The sequence below is a fragment of the Bubalus kerabau genome, chromosome 3 (genome assembly GCF_029407905.1).
Source record: "Bubalus kerabau isolate K-KA32 ecotype Philippines breed swamp buffalo chromosome 3, PCC_UOA_SB_1v2, whole genome shotgun sequence".
Lineage (NCBI taxonomy): Eukaryota > Metazoa > Chordata > Mammalia > Artiodactyla > Bovidae > Bubalus > Bubalus kerabau.
Genome location: NC_073626.1, coordinates 179,487,230 through 179,510,927, shown reverse-complemented (window position 1 = coordinate 179,510,927; position 23,698 = coordinate 179,487,230). Strand labels below are relative to the sequence as shown.

Genomic DNA, 23,698 nt, shown 5'->3' with positions numbered 1-23,698 from the left:
AGGAGGAGAAGGGGATGACAGAGGATGAGATTGTTGGATGGCATCACCAACTTGAGGGACATGAGTTTGAGCAGGCTCCGGGAGTTGGTGATGGACAGGGAAGCCTGCAGTCCATGGGATCACAAAGAGTTGGACACGACTGAGCGACTGAACTGACTGAAGCAAAGACAATGTCCACCAGCATGTTGTGAGAAAGCCCTGAAGCAGAGATGATGAGAAAACTAGGACCAAAGCACCCAAAATCCAGCGTCTTTTTCTTCCACGTGTTCTGCAGCTCAAATGTCAGCATATTTCTCTGAAGAAACAGTGTACTAAGAAAATAAGGAAGAGGTGCAGAATATGCTAAACTTTTGGCCAAGAGAACGAAAAAAAGGCCAAAGAAAAATGCAAGGAACAGATTGTCAAGAAATAGAAGCTATCCTCTGAGAGCTTCGACCTCTGTGTCTGTGCCCAGTCAAAAATAAGATGTTCTGGAAGTAGCAAGAAACTAAGATCTGATATTAAAAAAGATTATTATTTAGTAGGAGCTTAGGCTATAATTCAGAAGAGGTTTGAACATGAGCCACTGGTAGCATATAAGAGTTGGTGGTAGCAGAGCTAATTTTAAAATGTGGATTTCTGTGGCCCTACCCCAGAGTTTAATTCGGTAGGATCTAGGATGGAATCCAGGAATCTGCTTTGTTTTATAAACCTCTCAGATGATTCTCATGCAGATGATCAGGGGAACATCATTTCCACCCACTATAATAGTTGTTAAAACCATACTCTTGACTGATACAACTTAGTCTGGAAACTGAAAACAGATTATAGAAGCACTCAAGGATGGAGTGAGTATTTGAAAACCAAATCTCTAATCAGGGTTAATATGCAAAATATATAAAGAACTCAACAGTATGGTGTTTGCTCAAAAAATTAAAAATAAAACTATCATAGGTCCCAGCAATCACTTTAGTATGTATCTGAAGGAACTGAAATTAGCATTTCTATTCATTTATTCACAATACCTATTATATGGTAGCAACCTGAATGTCCTTGGAGGGATGAATGGTTGAAGAAAATATGGAATATACATTCAATGGAATATCCAGCCATAAAAAAGAAGGGAATACTGCTATTTGCTACAACACAGATAAGCCTGGAAGGCATGTGCTAAGTGAAATGAGGCGGAGAGAAAGACACACACCATGTGGTATCGTTTTTATGTGCAATCTTAAAAACTGATTTCATAGATATAGAGAATAGAATGGTGGTTGCCAGGTGCAAAAGGAGAGGAAAATGGGGAGGGTTAGGTTAGAGGGTACAAACTTTATTAGAAGTAGTTCTCAGTTCTAATGTACAGCTCAGTGACTGTATGCTTGAAAGTTGCTGAGAGGAGATCATGTTGTTGTTCAGTCACTAAGTCATATCTGACTCTTTGCGATCCCATGAACTGCAGCACGCCAGGCCTTCCTGGCTCTCACTGTCTCCCGGAGTTTGCCCAAGTTTATGTCCATTGAGTTGGTGATGCTATCTCAAGCATGCTCACCATTAAAAGAAAATGGAATTCCCTTGGCAGTCCAGTGGTTAGGACACTGCGCTTCCACTGCAGGGGGGACAGGTTCAGTCCCTGGTTGGGTAACTAAGATCCCACAAGCCACGTGGCACAGCCAAAAAATAAAATCAGGTATGCAAGGTGATGGGTGTATTAATTATCTTGATCTTGGTAGTAATCATTCTATAATATATATATAAAATTGTTACCTCATACATTTTGATTAATGTACAATTATATTTGTCAGTTATAAAGTTGGACGTGATGGAGAGACGGCATGATCAGTGGTATCAAATATTGAAAAGAGGCCCATAAGAAAAGGTCTGAAAAATCCTTTGGGCTTGGCAATTTTACATCCATCAAAGTAAAAGGGTTGCAGGCTAGTTTTAGAGACTAAAACTGATCTTTAGGGTTGTCATGAGACTCTTAGATACTAGAAGATTTACAGAAACAGAGTGAAGAAGAACTGGACTTAGTGTTCAGATACGTAAAGCTTCACTACTAACTAGCTGTATATCCCTGGGTAAGTAAGTTAGCCTTGATGAGCCTCAGTTTCTGCAAAATAGAAATAATCCCTTGTATATGCCTCACAGTATTATAAGATGCATGGGGAAAAATGAATGTGAAAGTACTTTTTAAATTGTAAGATGGATTGTGCTTCTGACTAAGGTTTTATTGACTTGTTCTCATAGTTGTTAATAAAGCAGATAATATTTAATCACAGGTAAAAATTTGGGGAAGGACTATAGCAATGAGCTATCCATGCATCTATGGAATTAAGACTGGGGTGGATTTTGATGATCAAAAATAATTAGCTCTTGCATAGAATAGGTACAATATTATGTTGGTACCATTTGACAGGACTTTCATTGTGATGTTTTATTAATCTTTGATTTCTAAAGTGTGTGTATCTCTCTTTCTCTCTCTCTCTTTTTTCTTTTTTGCCATTAAAAGTCAGAAAACCCTTTCTACGTCTTCAATTCAAAATGAAATCCCAAAGAAAAAATCCAAGTTTGAGTCGATCACAACCAATGGAGATGGGTAAGCCAGTTCAAGTGTGTGTGCATGTTTCTGTTTGAAATGCATACACAGTTCCTGAAACAGGAATACGTTTTAGGGTGTGTCATGGAGCTAGTTTATGGTTGTCAGTGAACTTCTCAGGTATACTAGACTAGCCACTTATCTTATAAATAAACAATACTGCTATTAGTTTATAAATATAATCTCGTCTAGAACATATAACTGGATTTAATAGCAGTTGAATTTTCTGTAGTCCACAAATAACTTCTCACAAGAATTCAAAGACATGCTTTTTATTGTGAGCTGTGCCTATAGCCTTCTCCAGGCAGGGCAGGAGTTGGTCTGCAGAGGCAAAACAGAGACAAATTGGAAATTTTTCTTTTTTGGGCACACTGCACAGCTTTTGGAACGTTAGTTCCCCGACCAGGGATTGAACCCAGGCTGTGGCAGTGAAAGTGCTCAGTCTTAACCACTGGACCACCAGGGAATTCCTGACAATTTATAATTAAAGCAGTATTGTTCAGTCTGTGAGGGATAATCCATGCTTCCTTAGCATTAAGAGAGATAACCCAAAGCAGATGCTGAATCAGGAGGGAAGGAGATGCATTTGGATATTTTTGTTTCATTTTAAGCCTTTCTGAATGCATTTTTATTCCTCACTTTCCTCTTTCCTTCTTAGTGATGCTTCTGCTTACGAGCTATTTTCTCCTCATATCCAGGATGCCCCGTCCATGTTGGTGTAGTGGGCTGCTTCTCAACAGAGTCTTGGGGCCTGTTCCTCCAGGCTGGGCATTCTGAAGTGAGACCACCTGGCACACTCATCCCTAAAATCCTTGTAATCATCTCCATTCTGAAAACTCCCATTCTCCATTCTCTCTCCCAGACGGTGGTAGATATGGAAGCAGACCAGCATATAGGCTTACTGGGGCTGAGTTTTGTTTATCTAGGGGTATACATAGCATATATGAAGTTGGCTTTTTCATTAACTTGATTTGAGACTCTGCAGACTCTCTTTGTATTTCTGGTATCATTGACTTCAAACTTCTTGAATTGATCCTTCTAGAAATGCTTGGTTTAGATATTCTAATTATATAGGGAAAGGAACCATAAAGACCATCTTTCTGGTTAGCTTTACTGTTACTGTTTGTTCTCTGAGCAGCTAGTTTGACCATTCTGAAGAAAATGGATGTGGCACTGATTGTCTTATCACATCTGCCAGGATGCATGATCCTGTAAAAAGTTCTTCAGGGAATGAACCATTCTGAATGCCCTGCTTTATCTTCATAAAGATCCTGCCTAAGCCAAGACCCACAGCCTTTAGATTCATCATTTCTGTTTTGTGCTGTTTATGATGTGGGCTGTGTTTGAATGACCCGGAAAAAGCTCATTCATAGCCTTTAGTTTAACCAACAGGCCTTAAAGTTTGCCTTCTGTGGGGTCATTTTGTTTTTGAGATACTGCCACTGTTCTTGCTGACTATTGCTATGGCTTCACCAAGCCAAAGACTTTAAACTTTCTGTTCAGTGTTTTATTGCATCTGGTTACCAGCAGTGATTGTTTTCCTCAGTTAGGATGCTGATCCTTAACTTAGACGCATGATCTTTCATAAAGTCCTCTGGGAAAGATCTTTAAAAATAAATTTTTCTTTAAATATACATGGTAATTATAAAAGCAACCTAATAACTTGGAAATTTGGAAAAAATTTTTCTGCAGCCACGTATTATTTTCATACATATGCAAGTTCCATTTGACTGTTCCTGCATTCAATTCAGTTCAGTTGCTCAGTCGTGTCTGACTCTTTGCGACCCCATGAATTGCAGCACGCCAGGCCTCCTGTCCATCACCAACTCCCGGAGTTCACCCAAACTCATGTACATCAGGTCGGTGATGCCATCCAGCCATCTCATCCTCTGTCGCCCCCTTCTCCTCCTGCCCCCAATCCCTCCCAGCATCAGGGTCTTTTTCAATGGGTCACCTCTTCACATGAGGTGGCCAAAGTATTGGAGTTTCAGCCTCAGCATCAGTCCTTCCAATGAACACCCAGAACTGATCTCCTTTAGAGTGGACTGGTTGGATCTCCTTGCAGTCCAAGGGGACTCTCAAGAGTCTTCTCCAACACCGCAGTTCAAAAGCATCAAATCTTCAGCGCTCAGCTTTCTTCACAGTCCAACTCTCACATCCATACATGACCAGTGGAAAAACATAGCCTTGACTAGATGGACCTTTGTTGGCAAAGTAATACCTCTGCTTTTGAATATGCTATCTAGGTTGGTCATAACTTTCCTTCCAAGGAGTAAGCGTCTCTTAATTTCATGGCTGCAGTCACCATCTGCAGTGATTTTGGAGCCCAAAAAGATAAAGTCTGACACTGTTTCCACTCTTTCCCCATCTATTTCCGATGAAGTGATGGGACTAGATGCCATGATCTTCGTTTTCTGAATGTTGAGTTTTAAGCCAACTTTTTCACTCTCCTCTTTCACTTTCATCAAGAGGCTTTTTGTTCCTGCATTAGTAATCTTAATCTATCACTTGTTTGCATTTCTTTTAAAAGTTTATATACAAGGTAAATTATGTTTTTTATTCCCTTTTTACTTTTTTTTCTTGCTTTTCCTTCACTTGGAGAACATTCTGACAAGACTTTAAAAACATTTTTTTAATTTTTTTTTTTTTCTCTTTTGGCTGACCAGGGATCAAACTCACACCCCTGCAATGGAAGCATGGAATCTTAACCATAGGACCACTGAGGAGGTCCAAGACGTTTTTTGTACTGTCCTTTATATTTTTTGGTTCTACCAGTTTATTGCTACCAACCCATCTCCCTCCACCCTCATGCATGCGTGCTCAGTCATGTAATCCCATGGACTGCAGCCTGCCAAGCTCTTCTGTCCATGGACTTTTCCAGGCAAGAATACTGGAGTAGGTTGCCATTTCCTTCTCCATGAACAGTCCTTTTTTTAAATGTCATGGAAACCAAAAAATTTTTTTGCTGAATATCTATTTTGAATTCAGTTCTGGAGTAAATATTACCAGTTTTGTTTCTTTACTATCTATTGTGACCCCCTCTCAGTTTTTAATCACAATCCACTTTTAAATTTATGCTTCTCTTCTTTCATTTTTATCCTCTCATGTCTTCAAAAGATTGTTCTCTAACAGTTTTCCATTGACCATATACTATCATATTCCTTTGGTTTTTTTTTTTTTTGGCCACACACATGACATGTGGGATCTTAGTTCCTATTCAAGGATCAGACCCGAGAGCCCTGCAGTGGAAGTGCAGAATCTTAACCACCAGACTTCCAGGGAAGTCCTCTTATTTATTTTTTAAATATTGAGGCATATTTGATTTATTTTTTCTCTTTTTCTTTATTTATTAGCCTTCCGTATCATACAGAGAGAACCCATTACTTTATAGAATTAAAAAAAAAAAAACACATTTTTCTCATGGTTTTGTACTTAGAAAATGCCTTAGTCTTTTTTAGTGTCCTATAAAATTCACAGCTTCCATCTCAATATTTTATAGTTTGTCAAAATTATAACAAAAATCCTTCAATTTGAAGAAAATACAAGTTCATTCCTAGCTTTCCTTCCCTGAGAAATGCACTTTCTGATCATATTTGTTTATTGTTTGATGGGCAATGAACAGTGAGTGACCTCCAGGCACACCTTGTGGTTTATTGTTTCTAAAAGACGTTCTTTTCCTTTCCTTATCGTTTTATTGTGTTCTCCCTCTAAAATATACTTGAAAGAGTAGACTTAACTCTGTGTGCCTTTGAGGACAGATCCGGGACCAATGGATGAGACTGACAGGCAGATTTTGGCTCAACCTCAAGAAGCAGGTAGACTCAAAGCAATCTTGAGACTGAACAAAGCTGAAAGTGTCATGCTTTTTGATTGCAAACTGTACTACAAAGCTGCAGTAGTCAACAGTATGGTGTTAGGGACTTCCCTGGTGGAGCAGTATTTAAAAATCTGCCTTCCAATGCAGGGGACATGAATTCAATCCCTGGTTGAGGAATTAAGATCCCACATGCTGCTGGGCTACTGAGCCCACGCACTGCAACTAGAGAACCCTGCGTGCCATAACGAAGAGCCTGCACACCGCAGTGAAAGATCCCATGTGCCGCAGTAAGACCTGACTCAGCCAAAAACAAAACAAGAAGACAGAAACAGACACAGAGACTGATGGAACAGAATAAACAGCCCAGAAGCAAATCCACATTTATATGGGCAATTACTCTACAACAGAGGAGGCAAGAGTATACAGTGGGGAAAAGATAGCCCCTTCACTGAATGGTGTTGGGAAACTAGACAGCTTCATGCGAAAGAATCAAACTGGACTACTTTCTCACACTGCTTACAAAAATAACTCCAAGTAGACTAAAGACGTAAATTTAAGACCTGAAAGCATTAAATTTCTAGAAGAAAACATAGGCTCTTTGACATTGGTCTTAGCAATTTTTTTTGGATATGTATCCTCAGGCTATGTAGTCCTATTTACTTTTGCTTTTACAAAGGACTATATCAAACTCAAAAGCCTTTGCACAATGAAGGAAACTATCCATAAGATGAAAAGGCAACCCACTAATTCTAAAAAAATAGAATTGCCATATAATCCAGCAATTTCACTTCTAGTTATTTATCTAAAGAAAATAGAAACACTATTTCAAAAAGATATATACATCCCAGTGTTCACTGTAGCATTAGTTACAAGAGCCAAGATAATGAAAGCAACCTAAGTGACTGTTGATAGACAAATAGCTAAAAAAGCTATGGCGTGTGTGGGTGTGTGTGTGTGTACACAAACAGTGAAATATTACTCAGTCATAAAAAACAAAATAGTGTTGTTTGCAACAACCTGGATGAACCTAGAGGATATTATGCTAAGTGAAATAAGTTGGAGAAAGACCAATACTGCGTGATCTCACATATATCTGAGTCTAAAATACAAAGCAAAATGCAACATAGGTGCAGAGAACAAAAAGGTAGTTGCCAGAAGGTTGGGGGTGGGGGGATAGGCAAAACAGGTGAAGGAGATTAAGAGCTATAGCCCTCCAGTTATATAATCAATAAGTCATGGGGATGTGACATAAAACATAAAGAATGTAGTCAATAACAATTTCATATGGGCGGACGTTTACTAGACTGAGTGATTACGATATATGCAAATATCAAATTATGTATGAAACTAACATAATATTGTATGTCAATTATATTTCAGTTAAAAAGCAGGTAGAGCACATTAGCCCATTACTCCATTGCATTTGTCACTCTGGTTATGGGTTTAAATAGATTCTGTTGGGTTGAGGGAAGACAGTCCCTCGGCAAGGTTGGAAACTGGTGGAGACTATGATGGATCCTTTTAATATTTTCTCCTACATGTCTTGTTTTATTATTTTACATGTTGTTTTTGTTACCCCAGTAATTCTGCATATTTATCAGTTAGCAAAGCAGTGATCCATTGTTCCTCTGACATCCTTCTCATATGCTTCGTGTAGACTGAGGGCAGAATATTTTTATCAATGGACTGTCTTCCCATTCTAGACATAGAAACACTTAACTTGGTAACTATGAGGAGGTTTGTCCAGCAGTTCACCATGTTATTTGGAGTTTCTACCTGTGTAGAAAATTGATGGTTATTAGATGTTGTTCAAGGTGTAGGAAAGATCCAACAGCAAGGGGGATCTGGTAGTTGCTATATTGATATAGGGTGTTGGGAATCAGTATTGCAGTTTTCTAGGAAAAACTGGTTTGTGTTTTACTTTACAGATTGCCCTGTGAAAAGTAGAGAGTTTCCTTTGGGTAGGTCTCTAGAGAATGGTAGGATTTAACTCTCTTGACAGTGATTTCTTAACTTCTATGGGTCTAAGACACCTCTGACCAGACTAAGGAGAGCCTCAGATCCCCATCCTAGAAACCACACCATTGTATGTATACATAAAATTGCATATACAATCTCAGGGGCTTACAAATTCCCTGAAACTTTCCTGGTTAAGACACTCGACTAAAAGAACAGAGTTCACCTGGCACTTGGACAAAATGTAGTGCTCAGAGACCATCACAGGGAGGACTCTGTTGAAGACCCAGGTTGTGATATTACTTTGCAGTTTGCCACCTTTTTGTTCCTTTCCTAACTAAATATCACAGAGTTCTTGATACTGGAAGTGACAGGGCACAGGCCAATTGTAGTAGGGGAAGTTGGCTTCTTTCCTGTTAATTTCATCTTCTTTTTTTTTTTTTACCACTTTTTAAAAAGATTGTACCTGAGGTGGAAAGCAGCAGCTTCTCAGCAGATGTACCACAGCATGGGCTTTGGAGTAGAAAACAAAGAGTCAAAATCTCTATGGGGATCTTTAAAGAAAAATGCATGAAATTACAATTTATCCAGATTCTAGGGAAATTATCTAATCACAAAAAATTATGACTCTCACCCACAATAACTAGGGATCCTCAATGAACCTGAAACAAAATATCTTTGGCTCTTACGAGGTGACATTTATTTTAGTCCCGAATGTGAGCAAAGATGGGCTTTCCAGGTGGCGCTAGTGGTAAAGAGCCCACCTGCTAGTGCAGGAGACATAGGAGACACAGGTTCGATCCCTGGGTTGGTAAGATCCCCTGGAGGAGGGCATGGCCACACGCACTGATAGTCTTGCCTGGAGAATCCCCATGGATGGGAACTTGACAATCTACAGTCCATAGGGTTGCAGACTCGGACACGACTGAAGTGACTTAGCACGCATGCACAGCATGCATGTGAGTAGAGATGCTGCAGGAATGCTGCAGGTTGTGGCTTTGGTTGGTATAGTTATCTGATGGCCACCTTGCTTGTGCAGTTTAGCAAATGCTCTCAAGTTGGACATGTATTGTGCTTGATGGCTGGGATTCAACTAGTTGCTCCTGCTCCTGAAGTTGCAGTCAAGTGGCCTGTAATGTGACCTCAGGTAGAAAAAAGTTTGTGCATCCAACTGATATTTTCCCCCTCCATTTTTCCCCTCAGCTTTTCCCCAGATCTGGCTCTGGACTCACCAGGCACTGACCACTTTGTCATCATTGCCCAACTGAAGGAGGAAGTAGCCACTCTGAAGAAGATGCTGCATCAAAAGGATCAAATGATTTTAGAGAAAGAGAAGAAGGTACTGCTTAGTTAGTGCTTCTCAGGTCAGAATGAGGCAAGCGGGTGAGATATGTGGTATAGGGCATGATGCTAACTGTTTAATGGATGTTTGTTGGATACATACCACTGAAGCTCTGAGAGAGAGAATCCACTGGCAAGGTTGGGATGTCCTAGGGAGCAGCTTGCTGTCTGCCAGGATCGTGGCATGGCATTACCGTTGTCAATCCCCTTCCGTCAAGTAGTTTATAGAGAGTTGATTTTTCTTTCTTTCGTTTGGAAGAAGCTTCCACTTCTAAGGGAGGACTGAAGTTCACTAAGCTTGCAGAGATGATGTGTAAAACCACAGTGTCCACCTCTTATTTCATAGTGGGGCATAGAGCAGAGTACTACTCGTCTCAGCATAAGCTGTTCAGGGAGCTTGTAATCAGAGGGTGCTGAGTGAGCATGGAGTTGGGACAAGAGGAAGTAGTTACATAATTGGAATTTTTAATGCTCTCAGTCTAGGGGAACCCGATGTCTCCACCTCTATTATTGGGATGGCTGTGTCCAGGGAACAGTAGTACTCAAAATATGTAGACCAAGTCTGCCTCGTCCCCGGACAATATTCCAGTAGGCCTTCCTATAGTCACTACATCACTTTGCTTCCATTGGTGACAACTCCCTTACTGAGTGACCTATCCTCTAAGCTCATTATTATCTTCAGTGAAGTCTTATTAGAGTCATATTCCCCTCTTTAGGGGAATTTTTTTATGTCCTTTTTCTGATTCATTCTATTATTTCTTACTTTCAGATTCTTAGAGAATGTCTCATTTCTGCCTTCTAATAACTAATAATAGTTAGCTTTTATTGGATGCTTTGGCCTGCTATGCAGGAAACTGAGGTTCGGTTCCTGTGTCGGGAAGATCCCCTGGAGAAGGGAATGGCAACCCACTTCAGTATTTTTGCCTGGAGAATCCCATGGACAGAAGAGTCCATGGGGTCGTAAAGAGTCAGACACGACGGAGCGACTAACACGCCTCTATCTGCCTATCCCTATTCTAAGTGCTTTATATGTATTAACTCATTTATCCCCATATCACTTTGAGGTAGGAATTATTATCATCATTCATAGATAACAGTGCCTTCAATATTTTTCCCCATAGGGTTCCTTCCTCTAGCTCTGTTTTCTCCCTGAGGCTGTATGTTGTTTTGTACTATGTTCAGAATCCTATGATGAGTGCTAACAAAGACATTTATGTTAGAACATTTTTTTAACTTAATTTATTTTTGGTTGCACTGGGTCTTTGTTGTGGTGCGTGGGCTTTTTGTCATTCTGGTGGCTTCTCTTGTTGCAGAGTACGTCTGTAGGTGCTGGGCTTCAGTAGTTGCGGCACACAGGCTCAGAAGTTATGGCTCGTGGGCTCAGAAGCTGTGGTGGAAGGGCTTAGTTGCTCCATGACATGTGTAATCTTCCCAGACCAGGGATTGAATCGGTGTCCCTTGCATTGGCAGACAGATTCCCATCTACTGGGCCACCAAGAAAGTCCTGCAATGTTAAAATCTTTATGTGCATTCTTTGTATCTGATTCCTACCTCATCTTACGGATGAGGAAATGGACCGAAAGAGAGTAGATGACCCATCCAAATCACACAGCTGGTGAAAGGCAGAACAAAAGAATGAACCCAGATCTTTCTGACCCTCCCGTTCTTTCTACTGAGCTGTGTTTCTACTCTGCCAGTAAGGTGGAAGTTCGTGGGAAGAGACCAGTATTCTTTTCAGTTTACTACATGACTGTCAGATGAAAGCAGACCCAAGTATATTTTCTTTATGAACTAGATCAGAATGGCACGTTAAAGAAAGGATTTTTGCAAAATAGAGACAAAATGAATACTCGTCTCTAGTGCTTTGCAGTCGCAAGATCTTAATTCCCTTACCTACAGCAGTGACAGCACCGAGTTCTAACCACTGGATCTCCAGGGAATTCCCGCAAAGTTAGGGTTTGAAAGGAGCAAAAACAAATAGTAGGTTGTTTCCCATAACTTTCAGGATCAAGATCACATTCCTTGGCTGGAACACAGGCTCTTCCGCATCATGCCTTCCTATCTGTGGCCTCATCTCCCGACACACTCATCAGTCATCTGAATAAGTTCTCCATTATCTTGCACTCTGCTTGTGCCCATACTGTTCCCTTTGCTTGGATGCCCTTTTCCGTACCTCATGTACCAGTTGCTACTTGTATCTCAAAACTTAGCTCACACCTCATTTCTCTGATTTAATACCTCTTCTCTGTGCTTCTTGAATAGCGTAGTCAATAGAAGAAGGCCTGGAGTTTGAATTCTGACTCTGCTACTTGCTAACCACTTTACTTAATCCTTCCTAAGCCTTGATGTTCCCATCTATAAAATGGAAAGAATAATGTTACTATCCCACAGGGTTATCATAGGATTAGATAAAATAATATAATCAGTTTTCCTGGAACAGGGCAAAAATTCAGTAAATGACAGCAGCTGCTATTTTCATGGCTTCTCTCAAACTGTCAGTCATATTTGTTATAATCATTGATTTACTTGGAGTTGAGAATTCGAAAGATTATTGCCTATATTGAGTACATGAAATATCTAAAACCTTCTAGCAAGTGGTCAGTAGCAGACATGCTAATGCAGAATTTTGTGTAATTTTCAGGAAATCACTAGAAAAAAATAGGATACACAGTTCCCTGGCTTTGATTTAGGTATGGCTCTTTAGGAGAGCCCTGGGTTCATTAATTTAGGGGACTATTTAGCTCTCTGGTACCAAAACATTTTTCATTGCACAGAAATTTCTTCTGGTCACTCTGCCTTTTTTTCCCCCTCAGATCACAGAGTTAAAGGCTGATTTTCAATACCAAGAATCTCAGATGAGAGCCAAAATGAACCAGATGGAGAAAACCCACAAAGAAGTCACAGAACAATTGCAGGTAATTCTGCTTATTTAATATGGTAGCTCTGGTGTATTTCAGTTCAGTTCAGTTGCTCAGTCATGTCAGACTCTTTGCGACCCCATGAATTGCAGCACGCCAGGCCTCCCTGTCCATCACCAACTCCCGGAGTTCACTCAAACTTACGTCCATCGAGTCGGTGATGCCATCCAGCCATCTCATCCTCTGTCATCCCCTTCTCCTGCCCCCAATCCCTCCCAGCATCAGGATGTTTTCCAATAAGTCAACTCTTCGCATGAGGTGGCCAAAGTACTGGAGTTTCAGCTTTAGCATCATTCCTTTCAAAGAACACCCAGGACTGATCTCCTTTAGTATGACTGGTTGGATCTCCTTGCAGTCCAAGGGACTCTCAAGAGTCTTCTCCAACACCACAGTTCAAAAGCATCAATTCTTCGGTGCTCAGCTTTCTTCACAGTCCAACTCTCACATCCATACATGACTACTGGAAAAACGATAGCTTTGACTAGATGGACCTTTGTTGGCAAAGTAATGTTTCTGCTTTTGAATATGCTATCTAGGTTGGTCATAACTTTCCTTCCAAGGAGTAAGCATCTTTTAATTTCATGGCTGCAGTCACCATCTGCAGTGATTTTGGAGCCCAAAAAAATAAAGTCTGACACTATTTCCACTGTTTCCCCATCTTGGTATTTTAAGTGATCTTATCTTCTCTTAGATTTCTTTTTTCCTCAGAGATTTGACATGTCGATTGACATATTAAATCACCTTATAGATGACTTTTATTATTTTCTCTTGGATGTGTTCCAATCTTTTTACCTCAAAAAACAGTGGAATTAATAAATGTGTTCTTTGATTTTTGGATAAACCAGATGTGATTCCAGATGTCTAAATTGTAAATTCTGTTTATCCAGCACACTAAGGCACTCCATGGTTTGTTTGTGTTGCATAGAGCATCCGTTTGTAATAGTGGATCCCAGGAGATGCAAGTACACTGATTAACTTCCAGCAAATACTTTTCTTCCCTCTCATCCAAACCCTAGAGCTTTTCCGTTGTTTTCTGCCTCTAGAATTTGTTCACCTCTTCCTGACCTCTACATTGTCTCCCTTAGCATCTGCATGAAAAACATCCTGTCCTGCAAAAACTTCCTTTGCTCACTGATTTTTTTTTTTTAAGGCCAAAAACCGAGAGCTCCTGAAGCAGGCAGCTGCCTTGTCCAAGAGCAAGAAGTCAGAGAAGTCAGGAGCTATAACCTCTCCATGAGAGACCACAAGAACGCTCCCGGCAACAGCAAATGGATTCCTCGGTTAGGGTGGCAACCTGGCTGTTCTCTGGGAATTGCAATCTTCCTTAAGAAATCTCTATATTATTACAGTTATCCTTCTTTGTGTGACTGCGTTGGGCTGAATGGAAACACCTGGTTTGTGCTGTGTTATGACTGCATGCTTGAATGTTCGGGGTTTCAAGCTCCCCTCTCCTCTCTCTCACTCTCTCACTCCCCTCTCTACCCTGCAGCCCTTCTCTCAGTACTATTGTCTCTCTTTTGCTACTTTTTTTTTTCCCTTTTTGTGGTGGTCACCGCTCAGTGTTATGTGCAGAATGATTATTTTTTGTCCATCATGGCATCCTGCCATACCCGTGAGCAAGCAATTTGGCATTAATTACATATCACTGCCACCCTCTGAACTTTGAAAACTGCCACCTTAAGACTTGGTACAATGGAAGAGACTTTTTCTCTCCAATAAACCTTTTGCTTCAGGGTATACCCTTGGGTTTTTTTCCAGGTATATTATGTATGAACTTTGTACTATGTATAGCCAGAGTTTTATTTATTTTTTAAAAAAAGAAACTTTTTCTTGATAAAGGAATAATGGTAGCCTAGCTTGTTCTTCTTGTAAAAGTGATGCTTCTTTTTTAAAAAAAAGTACTACTCTCTAGCTTTTAGTGAAAGAATCAGATCTTTTCTTTCTTGTTACCTTGGAGTCTTAAAAACTGATTGCTAAGGTGAAACAATTCAATATATAAGTATGGAGTTAAGTGCCTTTTGGAGGGTTTCTTGGAAGAGCATGTAAGAAGATACTTAAGGGAGGTAGCAAAGATTTGGAGAGTCTGTCTTTCTAAGTAAGGACAGAAAGAAAGGTTGTCCAGGTTGTACTGGACACTTCCCTCTCCCTCTCCTTTCTTGATTGTTTTATGTGACTGATTTTAAATTCTCACACTGCCACCTCTTTTTAAAAAAAAAACAAACGCTCTTATATCAGTTGTCATACTGGGCCATTGTCAGATAGCTTTTTTTTAAATGATTCAAAATGGGATAAGATTTGGACTACAAAGCATTTTGGAAGTTAGTATGAGCTGCTCAAGTATGGACTCTGAGTGTGACTGGAAGAATGATATCCCTGTATGTACTGTCTCCCCACTCTTCCTCACCCACTGCCGCCTATACACTCCCTGCTTTTAATGGAAATGTGTTGAAAACAGGTGCTTCTCAAAAGCAGCTTGGCCCCAACCTGAATTGTGTCCTGTTTTCCCTTCTTGACCCAGTAGGCACATGGATTTACTTTTCATGTCAGAGGATAGATTTGCATTTCTAGCCATACTCTCAGGTCCTCTGTGATGTTTGTGAAAGAAATTAGAGATGTGTGGTGTGCCATGAAACAGTAAAACCAGCTACTTTGGAATCCTTTAACGCAGGGGGCGATACTGGAGTTAGAGGTAATCATAAGGGCAGATGACATTTGTACCTCAGACTACCAGAAGTGCAGCAGTAAGTTTAACTTACTAGGCATTTCCCAGGAGCAGAGGCTTCTGATTGGTGAACATTCTCAGAGTGGAGCCATGCACTTAATTGGACAGAGACATGGACATGAGTGGCTTCCTTCAGATACGAGGAACAATGGACCATGTTGCTTATCACTCTGGTAGGGGATGTAATTTTCTCTTCTAAGCAAGGGAAATGGCAGTGCTAAATAGTTTTGTAACTTTTTGAATGAGAAAATTTTAGGTAAAGACAAACTGTCAGATAATATTTTTCAGATGCATTTACATTGACTATGGGGAAAAGATTGTGAAAAAAGTTGCAGTCATGGTTTTTTTTTTTTGTTAAATTTTAAAGACTTGAGAAATTCTGTTACCTGAAGTGACAATGTAAAAACATATTTAGTTTTATACTAAATCTTTTTTTAAGGTCTCGGCATTTAATATAAGGCAAATCCATACATTTTCTAACTTTCCACGAGTTCCAAAAAGAGAAGGAAGAAACCTCTGTCTTGAAATTTTGGTTTTTAAAAATCATGATACTGTTTTACCATAAAATTGAGTAGCTAACTTTTGGTAACACCTTTTGTTTATTTGTATGTTTGTAATAATGGACATTTTAAAACACAGGAATGTTTTGGTTTGTACAGACTTTGAAAAATGTGTGTTAATAAAAATTCATATGGACTCAAGTATAATTATTGCTTTGTTTGTTTTTTTCATTTATTTCTTGCTGGTTCACCAATAGACATATCCCATAATCCCCTTCAACCTAGAAAAGAGTCAGTTTGTCTTGCTTGTAGACTTTAAACAATTAAAAGCCTAATGGTGCTAATAGGGAGTTTTATGTCCATCAGAGAATAAACGAATTTCTTTCTTCTGTGATTGTATTTATTCAATTCAGTTGCTTGCTTATAAGTACTGGTGGGCACTGAGTATACAGCAGGGAAGACAGTTGATGAACTTACTCTCCTCATGAGGCCCCCATTTAATAGAATATTGAATGAATATAGAATATATGAATATAGAATATGAATATAGAAATTAATAGAACAATAGAATGCCATTGTTCCTTGATTTTATATTTACCATTATTATTCATAATTAATACAGGATGAATCTTCATACGGTATGAATGAAATGTTTTTGATATGCCATCTCAAGGACAGGAATGTGTTGGTTTGAAACCCTGGCGCTAGTAGGTTTCTAAATCAGTAAGTGCCTTTCAAACATCATTGTCACATCCTGCTCATTCTCTTCTGTAGGCTCAATGACAGCGTATTTCCTCTAAATAGAGATAGCTTTATAGGTGCTATGGTCTGAATGTTTATTAATGCTCTCCCTCCTTGCCAGGGGCTTTCCCGGTGGCTCAGCTGGTAAAGAATCTGCTTGCAGTGCAGGAGCCCCGTGTTTGATGCCTGGGTGGGTAAGATCCTCTGGGGAAGGGAATGGCTACCCACTCCAGTATTCTTGCCTGGAGAATTCCATGGACAGAGGAGCCTGGCAGGCTACAGTCCATGGTGTTGCAAAGACTCAGGACTGAGTGACTAACACATGCACCCTGCCAAATTCATGTGTTGAGATCTTAATGCCTAGAGATGGTAGTATTAGAAGGTGGGGGCTTTGAGAGATACTTTGGTTCTGCCCTCGTGAATGGGCTTAGTGTCCTCATAATGGAGGCGTCAAAGATATCCCTTACCCCTTCTACCATTTGAGGACGGAGCCAGAAGGTGCCCGCTATGAATCTGGAAGAGGGCCCTCACTAGAGTGCAACCAAGCTGGCCTCGATCTGGGACTTCCTAGCCACTAGAAATGTGAAAAATAAATTTCTGTTGTTTAATAAGCTACCCAGTCTGTGATACTTTGTTACAGAAGTCCAAACAGGCTAAGACAGTAGACTGTGTTTATGACCATCTTTATTGTGTGAATTCTCTTAATTTACCCATTTGTTGTTTAGATACTAAGTTGTGTCTGACTCTTTGTGACCCCACGGAATGCAGCACACTAGGCTTCCCTGTCCTTCACTATCTCCTGGAGTTGGCTCAAACTTGTTTACTGAATTGGTGATGCCAACCAACTGTCTCATCCTCTGTCACCCCTTCTCTTGGCCCTCAGTCTTTACCAGCATCAGGGTCTTTTTCAGTGAGTCAGCTCTTCATGTCAGTGGCCAAAGTATTGGAGCCTCAGCTTCAGCATCAGTCCTTCCAATGAATATTCAGGGTTGATTTCCTTTAGGATGGACTGGGTTGATCTCCTTGCTGTCCAAGGGACTCTCAAGAATCTTCTCCAGCACCATTGTTCGAAAGCATCAATTCTTTGGCGCTCAGCCTTCTTCATGGTCCAACTCTCACATCCATACCTGACTACTGGAAAAACCATAGCTTTGACTATACTTGCCTTTGTCGGCAAAGTGGTGTCTCTGCTTTTTAATTTACTCATTTACTCAGCCTTAAAAACCACTAGAGGGGAAGAATATAAAGAGAGAAAGACATCATCTAGTTTTTCAGGAAAGTGAAAGTGAAGCTCTTCAACAAAAGACCTTAAAGTAACTTACAAGAATTTTGGTCCCGTCCTTTGCAGTTTAAGACCATATGTTACTGGCAGTATAACTATCCTCAGCTAACAAGTCATCCAGATTCTTGGAGGAGGGGGCATTTTTGGGAAAGCCCAAACTGTCAGGAGCTGTAGAATGTTGCGGTTATTATTCCTACACAACAAATTACCCCAAAATTTAGTGGGTCTTTTTTTTTCTGACCAGGGATTGAACCTGGGCCATGACAATGAGAGCAGTGAGTCCTAACCACTGGATCACCAGAGAACTTCCCAAAATTTAGTTTTTTAAAACACCCATTTTAATATGCCCACAGACCCAGTTGATCAAGAATTTGGACAGGGCACTATGGGGATGACTTGTCTTTGTTGCTTAAGTTCTGGGTCCTCAGCTGGGCAGATTGAAGAGACGAAGGACACTTATTGGAGCTGGAATCATCTCTCTGAAGGCTCTGTTTGTGTATCTAGTGCTGGGACTGAGATGATAAAGTCTAGTAATGCTGACTGAAGCACCTATGTAATGGGTCCCTCCATATATAGCTTGGCCTTCCCCAGCCTTTAGGTAATCAGACTTCTTCCATGGTGGCTCAAGACTCCATCACACAAGTGATCCCATGAACAAATCTGAAGCTGTGTTTCATCTTCTGACCTGTCCTCTGAGGTCACAGTACCTCACTTCTGCAGCTTTTATTAGTCAAAGCAGAAGTCCACCCAGACTCAAGGGGAAGGGACATAGATCCCTTCTCTTGATGAGAGGGTGACCAAGTAGAAGAGCATGTGGGATGGAAACCACTGTGGTGGCAATTTTTAAAAGTATAAACTCCCACATAGGGAATGGATTTTAGAACCAAACCAAATTCAACAGAGCAAGGCAGAAGCTGCGATGGCTCTCGTAGCCTATCACTGAGTGTCACACCTCAACGTTTCCACAATACCCTATTGCTTACAGAGGACAAATCACTGACACTATTCAGTGTGGAATGAGACTACCCAGGTGCGTTCACATCAGCAGGCAGACCACTGGGTTCCACCTGGGAGGCTGGCTACTACATTGACCTTTGATCTATGAGACGGAGTAACAGCTATGTGAATCTCTGGGTTTTGAAGGCAGGAATAAAAGTTGCCTTTTGCGGGGAAAGAGTTCATATTTCTTACTTATGACTGAAACCAATAACTACTTAGCCTGGTAGTGCTTGTCAGACTGGAATTGAAGAAGACTCTACTTGAAAAGTGAGATTGTGTCAGGCTGTGGTTAGCTCTGAAGTTGGACTGTCTGTGTTTGAGTTCTATCTCTACTTACCTTAGGGTTGCTGTGAGGATTAAACAATGTATACGGAAGTCTCCTTCTACACAGTGTATGTATGATCCTACATACATTAAATAATATATGTAGAACCATAAAGAAAGCCGAGTGCTGAAGAATTGATACTTTTGAACTGTGGTGTTGGAGAAGACTCTTCAGAGTCCCTTGCATTGCAAGGAAATCCAACCAGTCAATCCCAAAAGAAATCAGTCCTGAATATTCATTGGAAGGACTGATGCTGAAGCTGAAATTCCAATATTTTGGCCACCTGATGCGAAAAACTGACTCATTGGAAAAGACCCCGATGCTGGAGAAGATTAAAGGCAGGAGGAAAAGGAGACACCAGAGGATGAGATGGTTGGATGGCATCATCAACTCATGGACATGAGTTTGAGCAAGCTCTGGGAGTTGGAGATGGACAGGGAAGCTTGGTGGGCTGCAGTCCATGGGGTTGCATAGAGTCGGACACAACTGGGCAGCTGAACTGAACTGAGAAGTCTCTAGAACAGTGCTTGACACATAGTATGCAATAGATTTGATAAGTTATTATTATGCAAGACTCCCACAGAATCTATATTTTCTGTTTCTTGAGAGGGAAAACAACAGTGACAAAATAGAATGAACATGTATGTTCACTTGTTTTTTGTTTCCAAAATTACTTGGTTCCAAGATCACTTTTAGGTCACCAGAACGTTCACCAAAACCACAATTAATATGTCTTTTTTTTTTCCAACTCCATATTACCCACCTCATGTGTGCAACTTCATTTCACTGATCTTTAGAGTGCTATTTTTAACTTTAATAAGATATAATTTATATATAGTAAAATTTATCCTTCTTAGTGTATATATCAAAGGATTTTATGGATGTATGAAGCTGTGAGGGCTTCCCAGGTGACTCAGTGGGTAAAGAACCCACCTGCAATGCAGGAGATCCAGGTTCAATCTCTGGGTTGGGAAGATCCCCTGGAGGAGGACATGGCAACCCATTCCAGTATTCTTGCCTGGAGAATCCCATGCACAGAGGAGCCTGGTGGGTTATAGTCCATAGGGTCACAAAGAGTTGAACATGACTGAAACAGCTTAGCGCATACACACCTGAAGTTGTGTGATCAAATCGCCAACATTTGTTGGATCATGTAGAAAGCAACAGAGTTTCAGAAAAACATCTGGTTTATTGACCGTGTTAAAGCCTTTGACTGTGTGGATCACAACAAACGGTGGAAAATTATTAGAGATAAGAGTAACAGATCACCTTCCCTGTCTCTTGAGAAACCTGTAGGCAGATCAAGAAGCAAGTTAGAACAGGACATGGAACAACTGACTGGTCCAAATTGGGAAAGGAGTATGACAAGGTTGTATATTGTCATCCTGCTTATTTAACTTATATGCAGAGTACCTCATGCAAAATGTTGCACTGGAAGAATCACAAACTGGAATCAAGATTGCTGGGAGAAATATCATCAACCTCAGAAATGCAGATATACCACTTTAATGGCAGAAAGTAAAGAGGAACTAAAGAGCCTCTTGATGAGGAAAGAGGAGAGTGAGAAAGCTGGCTTGAAACTCAACAAAAAACTAAGATCGTGGCATCTGGTCCCAGCACTTCAAGGCAAATTGAAAGGGAAAAAATGGAAGCTATGACAGATGTTATTTCCTTGGGCTCCAAAATCACTGCAGATGGTGACTGCAGCCACAAAATTAAAAGACACTTGGTCCTTGGGAGGAAAGCTATGACAAACCTAAATAGCATATTAGAAAGCAGAGACATTACTTTGCTGACAAATGTTCATATAGTCAAAGTTATGGTTTTTCCAGTAGTCATGTATGGATGTGAGAGTTGGACCATAAAGAAGGCTGTTGTTGTTCAGTCGCTAAGTTGTATGTGACTATTTGCGACCCCATGAATTGGAGCACACCAGGTTTCTCTGTCCTTCACTATTTCTTATGGTCCAATAAAAGAAGGCTGAGCACCAAAGAACAGGTGCTTTTGAACTGTGGTGCTGGAGAAGACTCTTGACAGTCCCTTGGATTTCAAGGAGATCAAATCAGTCAATCCTTAAGGAAATCAACCCTGAATATTCACTGGAAGGACTGATGCTGAAGCTGAAGCTCCAATACTTTGGCCGTCTAATGTGGAGAGGCAATTCATTGGAAAAGACCTTGATGCTGGGAAAGATTGAAGGCAAAACAAGTAGGGGACAGCAGAGGATGATAATACAGAATGTACTCACTTTTGTCTGCTTCTTTTGCCAGACATTATGTTTGGACAAAATCACCCATGTTGTTCACATAGTATAGGCCATTAATTTTCATGCTCTGTGATACTACAATTTATCCATCTGACTGCTGATGGACATTTAGGTTGTCTCCAGTTTGGAACCTGTAGAAATAAATGCTGCTCTGCAACAGAAAACAATAGAATTCTACATCATTAACACTACCATTTAATAGAAAAACCTGTAATTACTTTTTAAAATCCAGATGCATATCAGAATTATCTTGCAATTATTTCAAAAATACAAATGCCCAGGTATTGCTTTTTTTTCTCCAAAGCTCCAGAAGTGTTTCTAATGAGCAACCACGTTTAAAAACAACTGGACTATATAATGATCTTTTGCTTTTATCTGGTTGCTTCACTTTTCCTATTTCATATTCAGTGCTCCCATTTCATTTAGTTTATGTTTTCCAATTTCTCCACCTCTTTTTTGGTTTAGTTTAGTTCAGTTCAGTTGCTCAGTCATGTCTGACTCTTTGCGACCCCATGAATTGCAGCACGACAGGCCTCCCTGTCCATCACCAACTCCTGGAGTTTACTCAAACTCATGTCCATCGAGTCGGTGATGCCATCCAGCCATTTCACCCTCTGTCATCCCCTTCTCCTTCTGCCCCCAATCCCTCCCAGCATCAGGGTCTTTTCCAAGGGGTCAACTCTTCGCATGAGGTGGGCCAAAGTATTGAAGTTTCAGCTTTAGTATCAGTCCGTCCAATGAACACCCAGGACTGATCTCCCTCAGAATGGACTGGTTGGATCTCCTTGCAGTCCAAGGGACTCTCAAGAGTCTTCTCCAACACCACAGTTCAAAAGCATCAATTCTTTGGCGCTCAGCTTTTTTCACAGTCCAACTCTCACATCCATACATGACTACTGGAAAAACCATAGCTTTGACTAGACGGACCTTTGTTGGCAAAGTAATGTCTCTGCTTTTGAATATGCTATCTAGGTTGGTCAAAACTTTCCTTCCAAGGAGTAAGCATCTTTTAATCTCATGGCTGCAGTCACCATCTGCAGTGATTATAGAGCCCCCCAAAATAAAGTCTGACACTGTTTCCACTGTTTCCCCATCTATTTCCCATGAAGTGATGGGGCCAGATGCCATGATCTTATTAGTTTTCTGAATGTTGAGCTTTAAGCCAACTTTTTCACTCTCCTCTTTCACTTTCATCAAGAGGCTTTTTAGTTCCTCTTTACTTTCTGCCATAAGAGTGGTGTCATCTGCATATCTGAGGTTATTGATATTTCTCCTGGCAATCTTGATTCCAGCTTGTGCTTCTTCCAGCCCAGTGTTTCTCATGATGTACTTTGCATAGAAGTTAAATAAGCAGGGTGACAATATACAGCCTTGACATACTCCTTTTCCTATTTGGAACCAGTCTGTTGTTCCATGTCCAGTTCTAACTGTTGCTTCCTGACCCTCTTTTTTGGTTACCATTGTTCTTTCTCAAGATTTTATTAAGCATAGTAGAAAAACTTCTGTATGCATATGTATAATATACACATAACTAGTATGTATAATATGTATACATATATAAATAGTCATGTGTAATATATATATTTTAGAAAACTTATGAATTTTTGCCATTTGATTCCACTTGTTTGACTTACTATGAATAGAAATACTACATTTCTAATTTATATTCACTCAAAACTTTGATATAGTTTCATGTATTTTGGTATCTAGTATTACTGCTAAAAGTCTAGAAAATTTATTATCTTAGTGATTTTTAAAAAAAATTTTTGAATGAGGCTTGAAACTTGAAACTTCTAATCCAGTTCTGAGAATATAAAGAAATACTATGTTGTTTAAAAAAATAGGAAATTAACATGTAGTACAGTATTATTTGCAGGTCAGGAAGCAACAGTTAGAACTGGACATTGAACAACAGACTGGTTCCAAATAGGAAAAGGAGTACGTCAAGGCTGTATATTGTCACCCTGCTTATTTAACTTCTATGCAGAGTACATAATGAGAAACACTGGGCTGGAAGAAGCACAAGCTGGAATCAAGATTGCCGGGAGAAATATCAGTAACCTCAGATATGCAGATGACAAAACCCTTATGGCAGAAAATGAAGAGGAACTAAAAAGCCTCTTGATGAAAGTGAAAGAGGAGAGTGAAAAAGTTGGCTTAAAGCTCAACATTCAGAAAATTAAGATCATGGCATCTGGCCCCATCACTTCATGGCAAATAGATGGGGAAACAGTGGCTGGCTTTATTTTTTGGGGGCTC

At 40.2% G+C, this 23,698-nt stretch overlaps 1 protein-coding gene across 2 annotated transcripts in view; it reads left to right on the top strand.

Annotated features, from left to right (window-relative positions):
* FAM76A (family with sequence similarity 76 member A) overlaps positions 1–16,027 on the top strand; it is a 32,272-nt gene extending 16,245 nt beyond the window's left edge. The window contains exons 6-9 of one of the 2 annotated variants that reach the window (XM_055573985.1): positions 2,486–2,572; positions 9,549–9,684; positions 12,500–12,601; positions 13,755–16,027. In XM_055573985.1, coding sequence (XP_055429960.1) covers positions 2,486–2,572; positions 9,549–9,684; positions 12,500–12,601; positions 13,755–13,841 — 412 coding nt within the window. In that variant the 3' untranslated portion in view covers positions 13,842–16,027. The remainder of the gene's footprint in view (positions 1–2,485; positions 2,573–9,548; positions 9,685–12,499; positions 12,602–13,754) is intronic. The other variant, XM_055573986.1, reaches the window with a different exon arrangement.
* Positions 16,028–23,698: the final 7,671 nt, after the last annotated feature.